The sequence below is a fragment of the Heteronotia binoei genome, chromosome 15 (assembly GCF_032191835.1).
Source record: "Heteronotia binoei isolate CCM8104 ecotype False Entrance Well chromosome 15, APGP_CSIRO_Hbin_v1, whole genome shotgun sequence".
NCBI classification, from domain to species: Eukaryota; Metazoa; Chordata; class Lepidosauria; order Squamata; family Gekkonidae; genus Heteronotia; species Heteronotia binoei.
Genome location: NC_083237.1, coordinates 61,392,095 through 61,410,459, shown reverse-complemented (window position 1 = coordinate 61,410,459; position 18,365 = coordinate 61,392,095). Strand labels below are relative to the sequence as shown.

The following is an 18,365-nucleotide window of genomic DNA, read 5'->3' as shown; positions in this document are numbered from 1 at the left end:
AGACTGTGTTTTTAAAGTAGTTTTAATGCACTTTGTAATAAATATATTTTGTTGAATAAATTTTCTCAAAGTTTTTTTTTTTCTCTCATCCAACCTTTGGATACCAACTATGTGGCTTCCTAAGGTTGTCCCCCCCCCTCTTATGTTTTGGTTTAATCAACCCATGTGAACAGGGAGGGACGGTGGCTCAGTGGTAGACCATCTGTTTGGTAAGCAGAAGGCCCCAGGTTCAATCCTTGGCATCTCCAACTAAAAAGAGTCCTGGCAAATAGGTGTGAAAAACCTCAGCTGGAGACCCTGGAGAGTTGCTGCCAGTCTGAGTAGACAATACTGACTTTGATGGACCCAGGAGGGTCTGAATCAGTAGAAGGCAGCTTCATATGTTAGGGGAGGGATGGTGGCTCAGTGGTAGAGCATCTGCTTGATGAGCAGAAGGTCCCAGGTTCAATCCCTGGCATCTCCAACTCAAAAGGGTCCAGGCAAGTAGGCGTGAAAAACCTCAGCTAAAGACCCTGCTGAGGCTAGGTTATTTTCCAGTTGGGTGTAGAGCCATTTGTGTTTTAAATTATTATTTCTTTTATTATTATTTGTCTTTTTAATCCCAAGGATTCTTTATTCACTCAGGACTTTACTGGCGGTTCTCAAACGCATGGTTGTTAAACTCTAACTCGCCCTAGAGATGGAAACGTCAAGCAGTAAAAATAAATAAATAAATAAATAGCTTGGAATCGGTTTTCAGGGACACTGATTCAAGGCTCCTACCTCCTACACCAGGGATGGCCAAACTTGCTTAATATAAGAAGAAGAAGATGATATTGGATTTATATCCCGCCCTCCACTCCGAAGAGTCTCAGAGCGGCTCACAATCTCCTTTCCCTTCCTCCCCCACAACAGACACCCTGTGAGGTAGATGAAGATATTGGATTTATATCCCGCCCTCCACTCTGAAGAGTCTCAGAGCAGCTCACAATCTCCTTTCCCTTCCTCCCCCACAACAGACACCCTGTGAGGTAGATGAAGATACTGGATTTATATCCCGCCCTCCACTCCGAAGAGTCTCAGAGCGGCTCACAATCTCCTTTCCCTTCCTCCCCCACAACAGACACCCTGTGAGGTAGATGACGATATTGGATTTATATCCCGCCCTCCACTCCGAAGAGTCTCAGAGCGGCTCACAATCTCCTTTACCTTCTTCCCCCACAACAGACACCCTGTGAGGTGGGCTGGGCTGAGAGGACTCTCACTGCAGCTGCCCTTTCAAGAACAACCTCTGCCAGACCCAATGCCATTCCAGCAGATGGAAGTGGAGGCACATAGAATAAACGTCAGATGTTTGAGAGCCACAAGACAGGAAGGAAGGGAAGGGAAAAGAGGGAGGAAAATAGGTGGGGGGAGAGAGATGTAAAGAAAGCAACTTTAACTTTAAATGCATTCTGCTAGCTGCTGGCTGGCTTGGCAAATACATTTAAAGAGACAAATGTCTTCTCCAAGCCAGCCAACCGGGCAGTGGGGGCTTTGATTCACACAATATGTGTTAAAGAGCCACATGGCTCCTGAGCCAGTTTTGGCCACTCCTGTCCTATACTATTCAGTCCACCCATTGATCCTGTTTCCTCTCTCTGTGCCCCTGGCTTGGTGAGGTGAGAGCAACTGAGACAAAGCTTTTTCAGTGGTTGACTCAGCCTTGGGGTAAAGTGTAGATGACCGGGGAAGGCAATGGCAAACCACCCCGTAAAAAGTGTCTGCCATGAAAACATTGTGATGCAACATCACCCCAGAGTCGGAAACGACTGGTACTTGCACAGGGGACTACCTCTACCTTTCTTTCTTTTTTTTTAACCTCACCTTTAGAACCATCAGTAGCCATCTTTTAACCTCATCTTTTTAACCTCACCTTTAGAACCATCAGCAGCCATCTTGAAGGTCATCTAGAAGATATCTATCTTCTAGATGATAGCCATCTTTTAACCTCACCTTTAGAACCATCAGTAGCCATCTTGAAGGTCATCTAGAAGATATCTATCTTCTAGATGATAGCCATCTATTAACCTCATCTTTTAACCTCACCTTTAGAACCATCAGTAGCCATCTTGAAGGTCATCTAGAAGATATCTATCTTCTAGAAGATAGCCATCTTTTGTCTAGTAGCCATCTTGAAGGTCGTCTAGAATATATGTACGGTAATTTAAGCTCTGACTCAAAATATTTCTTGTTACCCAGGCTATTAACTGAAAGGCTCTCTCCTTTTTATGGCCTGTTTCTAGCCTGAGGACTGCTTTATGGCTATTATTTCTGGGCTCCTTAAGAGTTTTTTAAAAGTTCGTTCCATACCAATAATTTTACTGTGACATGTTTTTGCTTTGCGAATTGCCCTGAAGATACCTCTGGAGTGGCAGCACATACATTTTCTAAACAAATAAATTGTAAACACAAAGATATCTGTATAGAATTCTTCTGTCAAGGGAAATGGTGTTGGCTGGACTATACAACAAACCCCAGGTCTTCCTTCTAGTCCACAAAAAAAGACAGTTAAAAGAAGCCAGGTGAGAGGTTCTAGGCCTGTCAAAACTTGCAAAGGAATAGAATTGTAGACAGCTACCCTTCCAGTTCAAGCAACACACACAAAATATGGGTAGAAGGTTCCAGGAGAACCTGCATTGAACAAATGAGTCTTGAGGACGCAGAAGCAGTTTTTGCCAGTACAAAAGTCACAGCTGCATGCAGTATGAAATGCAACACAGCCGTCGCCAACAGGAATTGGGGGCAGGGGGGGGGATGAATGAAAAAGGAAGTGAAACTAACTTCATTTGAACTTGAGCAACGAAATACTAAGCGGCTGTAAGAGGAGAGGTGGGCAACAGCCCTGTACTAACGCCAAGAAGAATGTGCGTCACTAGAAATCGCCAAGGTCAGATCCTGAGAAGCTGTTTTTAAATTATTTTTTGTTCTCCCAAGTTGGGGGCGGCCAAACTTGCTCAATGTAAGACCCACACAGAAAAACGTCAGATGTTTGAGAGCTGCAAGACATTAATGTCAGATGTAGGGAGGGAGGGAGGAAGAAGGAAGGCAAATAGATGGGGGAGGGAGATGGAAAGAAAGCGACTTTAAATGCATTCCCCAAGCCGCCGGCTGGCTTGGCAAAGTGATTTAAAGAGAGAAATGCATACTTCAAGCTAGCCAACAGGACAGTGGGGGCTTCAAGAGCCACACAATATGTATGAAAGAGCCACATGTGGCTCCTGAGCCGCAGTTTGGCCACCCCCGTCCCAAGCGGGGGTTCTGTACACATGCTAGTACAGAACTGCCTCAGAGGCCCTGATTGGGCAGAAATGATGTCTGCCATACCTCAACAGTCAAAAAAGACAAAACGGGGGGGGGGGGGGGGGGGAGGAGATAACATAAGAAATCAAGTTAAAAAAAAAAAAAGCCCAAACCACCGCTGCTGCTCAGGTCGCTATAAAGATTCATATAATGTGAACGGAGTATATGAAATAGGGTTGCCAAGTCCAATTCAAGAAATATCTGGGGACTTTGGGGGTGGAGCCATGAGACATTAGGGGTGGAGCCAAGATCAAGGCTGTGACAAGCATCATTGGACTCCAAAGGGAGTTCTGGCCATCACATTTAAAGGGACAGCACACCTTTTCAATTCCTTCCTTCCATAGGAAATAATGAAGGATAGAGGCACCTTCTTTTAGGGCTCATAGAATTGGACCTCCTGGTCCAATCTTTTTGAAACTTGGGGGGTATTTTGGGGAGAGGCACTAGATGCTATACTGAAAATTTGGTGCCTCTACCCCCCAAAAAAGCCTCCCCCCAGAGCCCCCGATACCCACAGATCAAGTATCCATGATTTTCTATGGGAATAAATCTCCATAGCATATAACAGAGTTCCCAGCAGACATTTCCCTCCCCTCCCCCCGCTTTCTGACAACCCTGAAGCGGGGGGAGGGCCTCCAAATCGGGGGATCCCCTGCCCCCACCTGGGGATTGGCAACCCTAATATGAAAACCAAGTTTATGTTGATCTCATCTACAAATTTGTATCGTATCATTTGTGGTCCAAAAGCAACATATAGTGTACTTTATAGACATATGCCCGATGCAAAGGCAAAGATCACACGCGCTAAATAACGTGGTTTCAATCCACTTTGAGCGCACTTTCCAACTGGATTTTACTGTGTGAACTGGCAAAATCCGGTTTGAAACTGCGCTGAAGGTGGATTGAAGCTGCATTATTTAGAATGTATGAGCGCTGCCTGTAAGTCCTAATATATATTAGTCTCACTCCCGTTGAGATCAGTTCCTCTTCAATCAGGAAGTACATTCCACAATTCCTTTAGGAGTGGACTGATGCTCATACGATGAACAGAATTCCAAAAGCCAAAGGATGAAGTGTTTCCAGGCGTAACATCCTGTTTCAAATGGTCAAACTGTATTAACTTCTAAATGGGGCCACACCTCAACCATCAGGGGGTAGGCTTCCCAACCCCCCAGGTCCCAGCGGGGGATCCCCCGGTTTTACAGGCTTCCCCCCTCCCCCAGCCAGCTGGCCGGTGGGGGAAGCCCCGCCCCCAGAGCCATCATGCACCTCCATGAACGATTCCCATAGGGAATGATGGGGAATTGATCCGCGGGTATCGGGGGCTCTGGGGGGGCTGTTTTTTGAGATAGAGGCACCAAATTTTCAGTAGAGCATCTAGTGCCTCTCCCCAAAATACCTCCCAAGTTTCAAAAAGATTGGACCGGGGGGGGGGGGGTCCAATTCTATGAGCCCCAAAAGAAGGTGCCCCTATCCTTCATTATTTCCTATGGAAGGAAGGCATTTAAAAATTTGTGCAGTCCCTTTAAATGTGATGGCCAGAACTCCCTTTGGAGTTCAATTATGCTTGTCACACCCTTGCTCTCGGCTCCGCCCCCAATGTCTCCTGGCTCCACCCCCAAAGTCCCCAGATATTTCTTAAATTGGACTTGGCAACCCTATCGGGGGGACAGAAGGGATCCTGGGAGATGTAGGCCCACTAGCAACTCCTACACAGGCTTCCCTAGAGCCTATAGGCCACACTAGGCCTAGAATCATGATTCCACCTTCCTAAGCAGCCAACCTCTTCACAGGAAAGACAGGTTGCTTACCTGTAACTGTAGATCTTCGAGTGGTCATCTGTGCATTCACACTTGTGGGATGTACTGCGCCTGCGCTGGTCCCCAGTCGGTATCTGTAAGAAAGCCCGGGAAAGATTTCCGCGGACGGCGCCACTGGGCATGCGCCGGCGCCCCACTGCGCAGGCCCAACGGCGCCACCGCGGCAATCCCACCAGTTCCTTCTTGACCGCTGAAAGCCCTAAGGAAGGGAGACCGTCAGCAGTGGGGAAGGAGGGTGGGTAGTGTGAATGCACAGATGACCACTCGAAGATCTACAGTTACAGGTAAGCAACCTGTCTATCTTCTTCGTGGTCTCTGTGCATCACACTTGTGGGAGATTAGCAAGCAAGTCATACCTGGAGGTGGGAAGACGGTCAACCGGAGATGACAGATTGTAGCACCGCAGTCCCCAACCGGGTCCTCTGCTGAGCATGCACGTCCAACGCGTAGTGCTTCATGAAAGCATGCGGGGACGACCAGGTAGCAGCTTTGCAGACATCAGCCAGAGGCACGCCCTTCAGGAACGCCACCGATGTCGCCATCGCTCGTGTGGAGTGGCCACGTACAGGTCCAGGCAGTGGCCTCTTTGCTAGGAGGTAGCAGAGCTTGATGGTCTCTGTCAACCATTTCGAGAATCTCTGTGAAGAAATCTTGTCACCCATTCTGGGTGCGGTGTAGGAAACGAATAACTGCTGTCCCTTACGGAAGGACTTGGATCGGCTTAGGTAGAAAAGCAGGGCACGCCGGACGTCTAGGGAGTGAAGCCGACGCTCCTCGTCCGAGGAGGGGCTAGGGAAGAAGGCGGGGAGCCACACTTCCAGGTTGAGGTGGAATTGGGAGGGCACCTTAGGAAGGAAGTTGATATCAGGGGCCAGGGAGACGCCCGACTCTCTAAAGGCTAGGTAGGGGTAGTCACAACGCATCGCCGTGAGTTCCCCCACCCGGCGTGCGGAGGTGATGGCCACTAGGAAGGCAGTCTTCCAGGACAGAAGCTGCAGGGAACATGAGGCCATGGGTTCGAAGGGCCGCCTGGTTAATCTGTCTAGGACTATTGACAAATCCCACAGTGGGGTGGGGGGTTTGGACGGTGGATGCAGTCTAAATAGCCCCTTCATGAACTTCTTGGACTGGGGATGGGCGAAAACGGAGTACCCAGCCACAGGTTCGTGAAAGGCAGAAATGGCTGCCAAGTAGACCTTAATGGAGGAAAACACCAAGCCCGCGTCTACTAGGGACAACAAGAAATCAAAGACTGCCGGCAGGCCAGCCTCCCTAGGTGCGACTGGCCGGCCAGCCATGAAGTCCGAGAACCTCTTCCACTTCCTGTCATAGGATGCCCTGGTGGAGGGCTTCCTGCTATTCAACAGGACCTCCTGGACCCTACCCGAGAACTCTAAGGGTCTATGCGCCACGCCGTCAGTTTCAGGTGTGGCACGTTGTGGTGTAGCACCCGCCCCCGTTGGGACGACAGGAGGTCTGGTTCCGCTGGAAAGTGGTAGAAGTTCCCCCCCGACATGGTCAGTAGGGAGGCGAACCAGTTCTGGCGGGGCCACCAGGGGGTCACCAGGATACAGCGTGGCCTCTCCCTCGCTAACTTGTTTATTACCCTGGTCAGCAGAGGGAGAGGAGGGAACAGATAGAGGAAGCGGCCCTCCCACGGGATGAGGAGGCCGTCCCCCAGGGATGCAGGGTCTGCACCCCCTCTGGAGCAAAACATAGGGCACTTCTTGTTGCCTGCCGTGGCGAAGGCATCCAGCTGTGGGTACCCCCAGAGCTGGAAAACTGGTTGTAGGAAACGCCACTGAAGTTCCCACTCGTGCGGGGAGGCCCCCCCCCTGCTCAGAGAGTCCGCTTGAATGTTGAGGACCCCTGGGAGGTGTGCGGCCTTCACGAAGACGTCGTGCTGGATGCATTCCGTCCACAATTCTATCGCCAACGCACAGAGGCGGCGGGACACTGTCCCGCCCTGCCTGTTGATGTACGCCAGAGCGGTGGTGTTGTCTGTGAGTAATGCCACTGTCCTCCCTATCAACTTTGGGCGGAAGGAACGAAGGGCAAAGTGAACCGCTAGTAGCTCCAGATAGTTGATATGGTGCACAGCCAGCTTGGGAGGCCACTGGCCCCCCACACACAAGCCTTCCATGTGGGCGCCCCAGCCCCACTGGGAGGCATCGGTGGTGATGGTCACTGAGGGCGGTGGGAGGTGGAAGGGAGCTCCCTGGCAGATATTGTCTCTGGATCCCCACCACTGGAGCGATTGGAGCGTCATAAGGGGAATAGTGAACCTCTTTCGAGGTGAGTCTCTGTTCGGGCGAAACTGGCGAAGAAACCATAGCTGTAGGTCCCTCATCCTCAGTTTCGCGTAAAGAAGCACGCTTGTCGTTGCTGCCATCAGTCCCAGCATTCGCTGAAGTTGCTTTACTGTGCCCCAGCCTTGGTTCTGGAGTAACTGTACTGAGTTGGTGATGTCCTCTGCCCTTTGGGCGGGGAGGAAAGCTCGATGGAGGTTTGTGTCCAGCACTGCCCCTATGAACTGCACTGTCCTTGATGGAGTGAGATTTGACTTTTCTAGATTGACCTGCAGGCCCAGGGCATCGAGAAGGTGCAGTGTGGCTGTGATGTGGGTAGACAGACTTTCTCTTGAATTGGCTACCAGGAGCCAGTCGTCTATGTATGGGAAGACTATCACCCCCTGCAGCCGCAGGTAGGCGGCCACGACGCTCATCATCTTTGTAAACACCCTGGGTGCCGTGGAGAGCCCGAAGGGTAGGGCAGTGAACTGGAAGTGTTGTGAGCCTATTGCAAACCTGAGAAACTTTCTGAACTCTGGGTGGATGCTGATGTGAAAGTAAGCATCCTTGAGGTCTAGAGTGGCCATCCAGTCTCCTTGGTTGATGAGGGGCAGGATGGACTGCAGTGTGGACATCCTGAACTTTCGATACAGGATGAATTTGTTCAGATTCCGGAGGTCCATGATGGGCCTTAATCCCCCATCTCTCTTCGGGACTAGGAAGTAGCGGGAGTAGAAACCACCCGTCCTGGTTTCCGATGGTAATTTCTCTATGGCTTGTTTCTGTAGGAGGGTGTCCACCTCCGCCAGCAGAGGTGGGGATGGGGGGGTGGTGATCACCACTGACTGTGTTGGAATCTGAGCAAAGTCTATTTTGTAGCCCTCCTGGATGACAGAGAGGACCCACCTGTCTGAGGAGACCAGCTCCCAGGCAGGCAGGAAAGGGCGAAGGCGGATGGTGGGCTGGGTGGTGGCAACGACGCGTGGTGCAGGAAAGTCAAAGCCCCTGCTTGGCGGGGCGGGTGCCCTTCGGTTTGCCTGATGGCTGGGCACTGTAGCGCCCTCTGTTGTTGCCCGAGTAGGCCTGCTTGTCGGGCTGTGGAGGGCGTGGTCGCCACTGTTGGTCCGAAGATGGCTTATGCGGAGTCTTTCTCGACCAGGACCTGCTCCACTGTCTGGCTCTGGGTTGTCTGGGAAGTGGCTGCACCCCAAGGCTCCTAGAGATCTTAAGGTTCTTATCTAGTTCCTGCAGTGCGGTGTCCGTGGTGGAACTAAAGAGTCCGTCCCCTTCAAATGGCAGGTCCTCGATAAGCGCCCTGGTGTCTTGTTGCAGGGCGGTCGATCTCAGCCAGGAGTGCCTGCGAATGGAGACAGCGGACATGATTGCCGCAGCTGAAACGTCCACTAGGTGCTTGGCTGCTGTTAGTTGCTGCTTTGCGACCTTCTGGCCCTCGTGCAGCAGTGCCTTGGCAGTGGTTTTCTTGTCATCCGGTAGGAAGGACAGGAGGGGGGACAGCTGCTCCCACATGGCGTATTGGTATCTGGCCATACAGGCCGTATAGTTCGATACCTTGGCGCCGAGGGACCCCGCCGAGTAGATCTTCCTCCCCATGGCGTCGAGTTTCTTCCCCTCCTTGTCAGGGGGGGTAGAGTGCACCTTACGTGACCTCGAGGAAGAGGAGACGATGGCTGAATTTGGTCTAGGATGTGTGAACAGAAATTCAGCCCCCGCCTCTTGGACCTTGTACATGTGGTCCAGTTTTCTTGAAGACACCGGTGCAGAGGATGGCTTCTTCCACGGATCCTTGAGCGCCTGGAGCATGACCTTTGTCATTGGGAGGGAGACGGCTGGAGAAGTGTCCTTCTGGACGATATCAAAAACACTATCGTCCACGGTTGGCTTGGGTTGAGAGATGGGGAGGGAGATGGTCGCTGCCATTCTTTTGACCATCTCCGCATAGGAGCGTAGGTCCTCAGAGGGCGAGACTGGGAGGTCCTCTGACGTGTTGGGGTCCGGTGAGGGCTCCCAGGTTCTCTCCTCGTCGCTTTCCGACCCCGACGGGGAGGACTCTCCTCGGCCCGAGCGCTCCGATAGGCGCGGTGATGGCTCCCTTCGCGGCGACCGGGTCGGTGTCGGTGTTCGGCGCGGAGGCTCCGTCGGTGTGACGCGTTTGTCCCGAGGAGTCGTGGCCGATCCCTGAGGATGCTTGGACCGATGCGATGTCCTGGAGAGCGAGGATAGCTCAGATTGATGCTCCCAGTCCGGGTGGTCGAGTGGCTGATGCCAATGATATTGGGGGCAGCAGGGATACGTCGACTGCCATCGATGGTGCTCCCAATGCGGCATCGATGGGTAGTGGCGTGGCTCGACCGAAGGCTCCCTTGGCCTCACGCGCTTGGGTGCCGCAGGCGTTGTCACGTCGACCGGTGGAAGAGACTCGACGTCCGATGCCGAGTCGAAGCTCCGCTGACGAGACGCCACCGATGGAGACCGACGGGTGAGGTCGATCTCCACGTCGTGTGTCGAGGACTGCAGCCGATGGTCGCTGGGTCCAGGCGTCGGGGAGGTACGACGTCGATGCGCGCTAGCCCGTGGAGTTGAAGGGCTGCGTGGTCGATGGCCGCTAGCCCTTGGTGTCGGAGGGCTGCGCTGCCTTCTCGCGCTAGCCCCTGGAGTAGCGGGGGTGCGGAGAGGAGAGGGGGGAACCCTTCTCACTGGGTCGGTGCCGATCGGTGCCGACACGTCGGGGGGAGGCGGAGGGGAGCGTGGCCGTTTCCGCTTCTCCTTGCTCTTCGCCTTCTTAGAGGATTCATGTCCCGAATCCTCCCGTCGTTTCTTCTGGGGCCTGTCGACCGACTCGTCGGTGGGCCGTTTCGCCGACTGCTGCTCCTTCTGCGGGACAACGTCGACCGGGGCTGCATCGGCCGATGGGGCCTTCGGGGTTTGGGCGGCAGCCATTTTCGGTACCGATGCCGAGGAAGACGCCGTTTGCTTCGGAGGGCGAAGTGCCGAGGCAGTTAGTGCGGCCGAGAGCCTAGCCGCTCTATTCTTTCTGGTCTGCTTCGAAAAGCGGAGGCAATGCGGGCAGGCTTCCACGCGGTGTCCTTCGCCGAGGCAGAGCAGACACAAAGAGTGGCCGTCGGGAGGGGCGATTTTCTTGCCGCAGGCCTGGCACCTCTTAAAAAATCCCCAGCGACTGTCCATAGACAGCGGTCGCTGGGAAAAATCCTCTCAGAATCCTCTGAGAGGAGGAAAAACTAGGGGCGAGGGGGGGGAAGTCCCGGAGGACAAGAACCCCACCGCGACACGCACCCGAACGAAAACGCACTTTTTTTTTTTTTTTTTTTTTTTAAACTAACTAACTATGGAACTAACTAACTACTACACTACAGAAAACAATAAACAGGCTAATATTTACAGGAGGCTCGGGGAAAAAGGGGTAGAAAAAACCCAAAGCTCACCGACCGGGAACACGAGGAAACACAACTCTTCGCGCAGCGGTCAGAAAGGAACTGGTGGGATTGCCGCGGTGGCGCCGTTGGGGCCTGCGCAGTGGGGCGCCGGCGCATGCCCAGTGGCGCCGTCCGCGGAAATCTTTCCCGGGCTTTCTTACAGATACCGACTGGGGACCAGCGCAGGCGCAGTACATCCCACAAGTGTGATGCACAGAGACCACGAAGAAGATCTGAACTCTTGTTGCCTGGAGATTAGTTGTAACAGTAAGAGATCTACGGCCACCACATAGAGGTTGGCCTAGTGGACGGAGGGCCTACTGGGGTGAGAAATGGCAGCTGAGGAAAAGGACTAAAATGTTCAGGCTCTCTCACTAAACAACCTAGAAGGGAGAGCTGCAACTCAGGGCTGAGTGTGCATGTATAACACATAAGACTTCCACAGCCTTGTTTCAGTTTTTGATGACCTTTGTGTATGCCACCTCAGGCACCATTTCAGAAGAGGCATTCCCCTTGTAAAAGAAGCAAAGGGACCATTCATATTGTAATCAGTTCAATCAGAGCAGAGGAAAAATGCCTGGGGCCATCTGAAGAGATAAGAATCCTTGGAAACTTCAGCACTTATTTTCTTCCTGACATTCACTGTTCCAGTTGTTCTTTTTAAAGGCAGATCCATATTGTTTGACATTATAGTATTGCAAAAGACGCAGAAAAGGGCAACTAAAACGATTAAAGGGATGGCATACCTTCCCTCTATGGAGAAAAGTTAATGGGCTCTTTAGAAGACTGCAGATTTATACCCCGCCCTTCTCTCTGAATCAGAGACTTACAATCTCCTATATCTTCTCCCCCACAACAGACACCCTGTGAGGTGGGTGGGGCTGGAGAGGGCTCTCACAGCAGCTGCCCTTTCAAGGACAACTCTTGTGATAGCTATGGCTAACCCAAGGCCATGCCAGGAGCGGGGAATCAAACCCGGTTCTCCAGGATAAGAGTCCGCACACTTAACCACTACACCAAACTGGCTTTAGCTTGGAGAAAAGATGACTAAGGGGTCACACAGCAGAGATTCACAAAATTATGCATGGGACCGATCCAGAGGGGTTAGCCATGTTAGTCTGTTGCTGCAAAATAGTGAAGAGTCCAGTAGGACCTTTAAGGCTGACGGATTTCATTGTAGCATAAGCTTCCGTGAAACAGCTCTCTTCGTAAGATTTTGCATGGGATGGGGAAGGTAAGAGAATGAAGCATTTTTCTCCCTTTCTGCATTCTTGGTGCTTTGGGGGGAGGGGCACCAGTGGGAGGGTTTCTGGAGTTCTGGCCCTGCTGGTAAACCTCCAGAAGACACCTGGGTTTTGGGCCACTGTGTGCCACTGAACTGGAACTGGATGGGCCACTGGCCTGATCCACCATGGCTTCTCTTATGATCTGAAGCCCAACTGCAAAATTACAAAATGGAAGAGAAATCAGGTAACTCAGTTGCTGAGTTAAGACCGTTGGTAAAAAATCTGACTGCCCAGGTACAGAAATTATTATTTTTTAAAGGATACAGAACAACACAGCATTGGGCATGGGATGGATAGCTTTGGAGCATTTCTCCCATTTTACATCTCATCAGCATGCCAAGAGAAATAAGTTCAGCAAACATGACTGGAATTTATTGGGGGCGGAGGGGGAGCAGGGCTTTTTTTTGTAGCAGAAAATCATTAGCATATTAGGCCACACACCCCTGAAGTAACCAATCCTCCAAGAGTTTACAGGGCTCTTAGTACAGGGCCTACTGTAAGCTCACAGAGGATTGGCTATGTCAAGGGGTGATGATGATATTGGATTTATATCCCACCCTCCGCTCCGAATTTCAGAGCAGCTCACAATCTCCTTTATCTTCCCCACAACAGACACCCTGTGAGGTGGGTGGGGCTGACAGGGCTCTCACAGCAGCTGCCCTTTCAAGGACAACTCCTACGAGAGCTATGGCTGACCCAAAGCCATTCCAGCAGGTGCAAGTGAAGGAGTGGGGAATCAAACCCGGTTCTCCTTGATAAGAGTCCACACACTTAACCACTACACCAGACTGGCTCTCGATTAGAGCTATGGCTGACCCAAGGCCATTCCAGGAGCTGCAAGTAGAGGAGTGGGGAATCAAACCTGGTTCTCCCAGATAAGAGTCCACACACTTAACCACTACACCAGACTGGCTCTCGATTAGAGCTATGGCTGACCCAAGGCCATTCCAGGAGCTGCAAGTAGAGGAGTGGGGAATCAAACCTGGTTCTCCCAGATAAGAGTCCACACACTTAACCACTACACCAGACTGGCTCTCTATTAGAGCTATGGCTGACTCAAGGCCATTCCAGCAGGTGCAAGTGGAGGAGTGGGGAATCAAACCCGGTTCTCCCAGATAAGAGTCCACGCACTTAACCACTACACCAGACTGGCTCTCTATTAGAGCTATGGCTGACTCAAGGCCATTCAGCAGGTGCAAGTGGAGGAGTGGGGAATCAAACCCGGTTCTCCCAGATAAGAGTCCACGCACTTAACCACTACACCAGACTGGCTCTCTATTAGAGCTATGGCTGACCCAAGGCCATTTCAGGAGCTGCAAGTGGAGGAGTGGGGAATCAAACCCAGTTCTCCCAGGAAAGAGTCCACACACTTAACCACTACACCAAACTGAGAGTGTGGCCTAATATGCAAAGGAGTTCCTGCTACAAACAAAGCGGTGGGGGGAGGATTTTGAGGCGGGGGGGGCTTCCCTACACTGAGGCTGCAATGGGGTCCATATCATAAGAAAAGGATGAATGCGGCAGGGGACTCATTCCAAGAGTGAATGGTAGAGGAGGTAGGAGCTATGTGTTCTTGGTGGAATGGGGGAACACGATGTTATTGGTCCCAGGGACTCAGGCATCTATCAGGAGCACTGTTTATAGCTTGCCCAGGAGTTCAGGCGTAGTCATGAGTAAGGACCTGCCCACAAAGCCCTTACTGAAAAGTGTAATAATGGGAGTAACAACAGAAACAACCTCAGATAACTGCTTACAAGAGGCAGAAGGAGAGAGAAGCCAAGGAGAACAGACCCTCTGAACAGCTCCTGAAGTCAGCCTGGAAGCTAGAAAGAATGCAAGCACACACACCCCACCACTCCCTTCTCTCCTTTTGAAGCCTTCAATTACCTCTGGGGGAGGGGTGTGCCTAGTGCACCACCCCACAAAATCCAGAGCAGGGGTGGCCAGACTGTGGCTCAGGAGCCACCTGAGGCTTTTTCCCATTGGAGATTAGGGGCCTGCAGGGCCTGTTGCAGTTCCGCAGGGCCTGTAAGACAGAGCTGTTCCACCAGGCATTCCACTGAGGCAGTGGACATTTTGTTTTTCTATGGCCTCCCTGCAGCAGGGACCCTGATGATATCACTTTGCTGACCCATTTATCTCACACCAGCTGGGGGACGTATGGAAGGAGTGGTGGCAACTGATATTACCAACTGCAGAATTGGAGTTTGTTTTTAGATTTTATATTGCTTTTAGATTGTATATTGTTTTATTATATGTACTTGATTTTATTTTGTATTATTGGTTGTTGTTACCCACCCAGAGCCCATTTGGGAATGGGTGGGCTATAAACTGAATAAATATTTTGTGGCTCTCAAAGCCCCCACTGCCCAGTCGGCCTGCTTGGAGAATGCGTTTAAAATTAAAGTTGCTTTCTTTCCACCTCTCCCTCCCCCCAAATCTATTTCCCTTCCTTCCTTGCATCTTGACGTTTATTCTGTGTGGCTCTTACGTTAAGCAAGTTTCACCACCCTTGATCTAGAACATTCATCAAGGTGCTAATATCGAGACCTGACGCTTTTAGTTGAAGAAACCACATCAATGAGAGGAAATTACAGTCACACCCTGGGTGATTATTTTAACTTGTTCTTCCTCTACAGAGCGCCGGTCGGCCTCCCCCGTGCTCTTTCCTCAACCCCTTTCCTTTCCACACTGAGGTGGGGTGATAACCAGTGGCCAGCGTTCCCTTTAAGCTGTGGAGTCTTGTGAGCAAAAATTCTACTTTGTGAGCCACTAGAATAAAGTTGTGGACTACTGGCAATAAAACTGTGAGCTGCTGCATAAATTACTTTGCTCTGGGGCCATTTTTCCTGAGCTAAGGCAAAATTTTGTGAGTCAAAGGCTCAAAAACTGTGAGTTGTCTCACACTAACTCAGCTTAGAGGAAACACTGCCAGTGGTCCAAGGCTGAAGCCAGGATCTGAGCACCAAGTCCAGCCCTCCTGTCCTTGTTGCAACAACCATCTAGCCACGTCCACTAAACAGAGCAAGTGGTGGGAACAGGTTTCTCCAAGTGTACAGTTCTAGAAAACAGCAGTTATGTTTGTCTGCATGGGAAAACTCTGCAGCAGAGCACACATCCTTTTGTCTCCCCCCACCACCACCACCGGTCCAAGCAACTTACGGAGGGGGCTTGGTGGGTCTCCCATCAAATTTGTCTTTCAATTGCCGCTCCGCTTTGGTCAGTGTGGAGCGGGGGACTCCTTCTTCAATGTTTACCTCAGGGTGTTTCTGGATATAATCCCGCATCATTTCCTGCAGAGAGCAAACACAGGGAAAGGTTAAAGCGACAGACATTTGGGGGCACGTGAAAAACCCTCCCTAGTCTCTAGGGCTGCAACGGGGGGGTTATGAAGGAGCCCAGCGTTGAGTGACCACCTCAGCGTGAGGTAACAGAGGTGGCATCCTTGCCAACCGGAGATGGGGAGTCACCTCGCAACTCCCCTCAGGCTGGCTGAGGGACGCTCATGAGTCGGCTCTCGGAGCGCGGCTGGGTTTCCGCAGCTGCGATAAGGCCGGGCAGAGCACAGGGGGGAGAAGATGGAGGGGAACTGTTGAATGTTCCCTACCTCATACTCCTTCCGTTGCTCCAGAGCCTTATGAATCCATTTCAGCCTTTTTTTGTCCGAGAGCTGAGACCATTGCTTGCCCAACGCCTCCTTCACCTCCTTCGTGGTGGCCTGAAAAACCCAGGTGGGTGGGGGGACAAAAAGGTAGACAAAATGGAAAAAAAAATCGGGGGGGCAGAATGGGAAACTGCTCACCTCGGTGGTGCAACAGTTAGCTAAGCTAAACTTTGGGAATGGTGAATTTGGGGGAAAAAAAATTGCTTTCCTCGGATATTTTAAAGGAAAGCAGAGTTGCCTCATTATGAAGGAAACCTATTAGCTCACATGCAGGGACATGCTCACTAAGAACTGGGTATCTAGTGGCAAAATCTAGAATCCTGAGAACCTCATTGATTTTTTTTTTACATATAAAGCTTGTTCCTAAGCCCTCACGGTGGTGGAGAAAACTCTGGCAAGGTCTCATGTCCTTCCCCACCCTGGATTCTTTCTTCTGACCAGAAGGTCAATATTATCCAGAAGATCTGATTTAGAGAAGCTTGAACGCATGCAACCAAACATCTGCATATGAATGCTAAGAACTGTTATCCTTGTCTCCTCAGACACCTCCTGAGGCAAGAAGGCAAGCCCTGTCTTCTTCATTGTCCCAAGCAATTGGTCAGTGGTGTCGTCTGCTAAGCTGCCCCGTTCTTTTAAAACCCATGCATGCAAACATCTGGTAGTGGTGAATTCCCCTGACACTTTCTTCACTGTGTGGGGAAAGAAATGGCTTCTTCCCTTTCACTTGCCCTCTGTGCTTTTGGCTCATCGTTTTCCTCAGATGGTCCTGAAGCGTGCTTGTTTAAAAAAAGGAGCCTGAGTTTATAATTTCACGAACTCTTAAACGATTCTCTGTTGATTTTCTTTAACCTGGTAAGGCCCGAAGAGGCTTTTCTCCACCCCAAATTTCCACCAGTTTTGTTACAACAAGCTTAACAGAACCAAGTTTTTTCCTGGATGGAACTACTTTTGCAGAGGATGGGACAAAAATTTCCTCTGCACACGTGAAAAACAAATAAACCCAGCAAGAGCAAAGTTAAAGAGTGTCCTCCCACATGTGTAGTTGTTTTGGACAGAGGAAACATTCACACATGAAGTTTCCCACCCTACCGCATAACCAGTGTTCCCTCTAAGCTGAGTTAGCACGACCTAGCTCACAGATTTTTAGCCTCCAGCTCACACCTTTTGTGCCTTAGCTCAGGAAAAATGGCCCCGGAGCAAACTAATTGATCCCGTCGCTCACAACTTTAATGCCAGTAGCTCACAAAGTAGAATTTTTGCTCACAAGACTCCACAGATAGATCCAAGTGGGCAGCCATGTTTGGTCTGAAGCCGCTAAACAAAGCAGGAGTCAAGCTGCACCTTTAAGACCAACTAAGTTTTATTCAGAACGGAAGCTTTTGTGTGCTAAAAAGCCTACGTTCTGAATAAAACTTAGTTGGTCTTAAAGGCGCAACTTGACTCCTGCTTTGTCCAAAGACTCCACAGCTTAGAGGGAACATGGCACATAACACGCTTTGTTCTGTTCAGTGGAGCAAACCGCCCTTTGCTGTCCCTGCCCTCTTAAAGTGGGAAAGCCAAATTTTTTTAAAATCATGTGCACGATCTATACCGGCTGCGAAGTCCACATTGCTTGGGAGTAACAAATGTCCAGGGTTGCTCTTGAGTCAGGGATGCAGTTCTTACCTCTACCCCCCTCCTTCACCTCCTGTCTCCACGCTGCCTGAAACCAATCACCAGCACCCCCCTTTGCCCACTGTGGCTGCAAGAGTAACTATCCCGGTGGGAATGACTTACATCAGGACGCACTTTCAGGTAGATCTTCTTCTCGTGAGTATACCAGAGCTGCTGAGGAGTCTTGGGTTTCTCAGGGATGTCTGATTTCTTGGCGTTCTGAATGAGATCGGGGTGGTCTTCCCTTCACAGGGCAGAGGTGGGAGAAAAAACGGAGGGGGGAAGGTAAGGAGTCTGCAATACTATGAGGATGTAAAAGAAAGCTGTTGTCCCTTTAAAGCTCTCTACACCAGGGGTGTCAAACATCTGGCCCAGAGGTCAAATCAGGCCCCGGGAGGGCTCCTATCAGGCCCCCAAGCAACTGGCTATCATCTGCTTCCTTCTCCCTCTCTCTTACTTCCTTCTGTGTAACAGCTTGCTTTGCCAGGCTTGCTCAATCGCACAGGAGCTACAGAGCAAAATCTCTATTTTCTCCATTGGCTGAGGCTCCTCCCTAGGGGAGGAAGGGGGCAGGGAGAGCTTGCTTTGCCAGACAATCACAGTCGCACAGCAGAGCTACCGAGTCAAGCCTCTCTTCCTTCTACTGGCTGAGGCTCCTCCCCGTCCTGGCCCCCTGGCAAAGCGGTTTTATCCTCCCAACAAACCTGTGAGGGAGGCTAGGCTGAGAGCATGCAACTGGCCCAAGGGCACACAGCGAGCTTCCAGGGAACCCGTGAGGATTCGAACCTGGATCTCCAACACTTTAACCACTACATTGCGCTGGCCATGAAACTGAAATGTGGTTTTAGCCCCGTGCTATAAACTTAAAGATCTAGACC

At 51.1% G+C, this 18,365-nt stretch overlaps 1 protein-coding gene and 1 non-coding gene across 2 annotated transcripts in view; one reads left to right on the top strand and one right to left on the bottom strand.

Annotated features, from left to right (window-relative positions):
- The window catches only part of UBTF (upstream binding transcription factor), a 101,852-nt gene that overhangs the window by 43,324 nt on the left and 40,163 nt on the right, over window positions 1-18,365 (bottom strand). Inside the window, exons 7-9 of the mRNA XM_060255346.1 lie at window positions 17,611-17,731; window positions 15,778-15,888; window positions 15,333-15,463 (exon numbers count right to left, since the gene is read on the bottom strand). Of these exons, the coding sequence (XP_060111329.1) occupies window positions 15,333-15,463; window positions 15,778-15,888; window positions 17,611-17,731 (363 nt within the window). The remainder of the gene's footprint in view (window positions 1-15,332; window positions 15,464-15,777; window positions 15,889-17,610; window positions 17,732-18,365) is intronic.
- TRNAI-GAU (transfer RNA isoleucine (anticodon GAU)) lies at window positions 389-463 on the top strand. The gene has a single exon. It is a non-coding gene; the product is annotated as a tRNA-Ile (tRNA).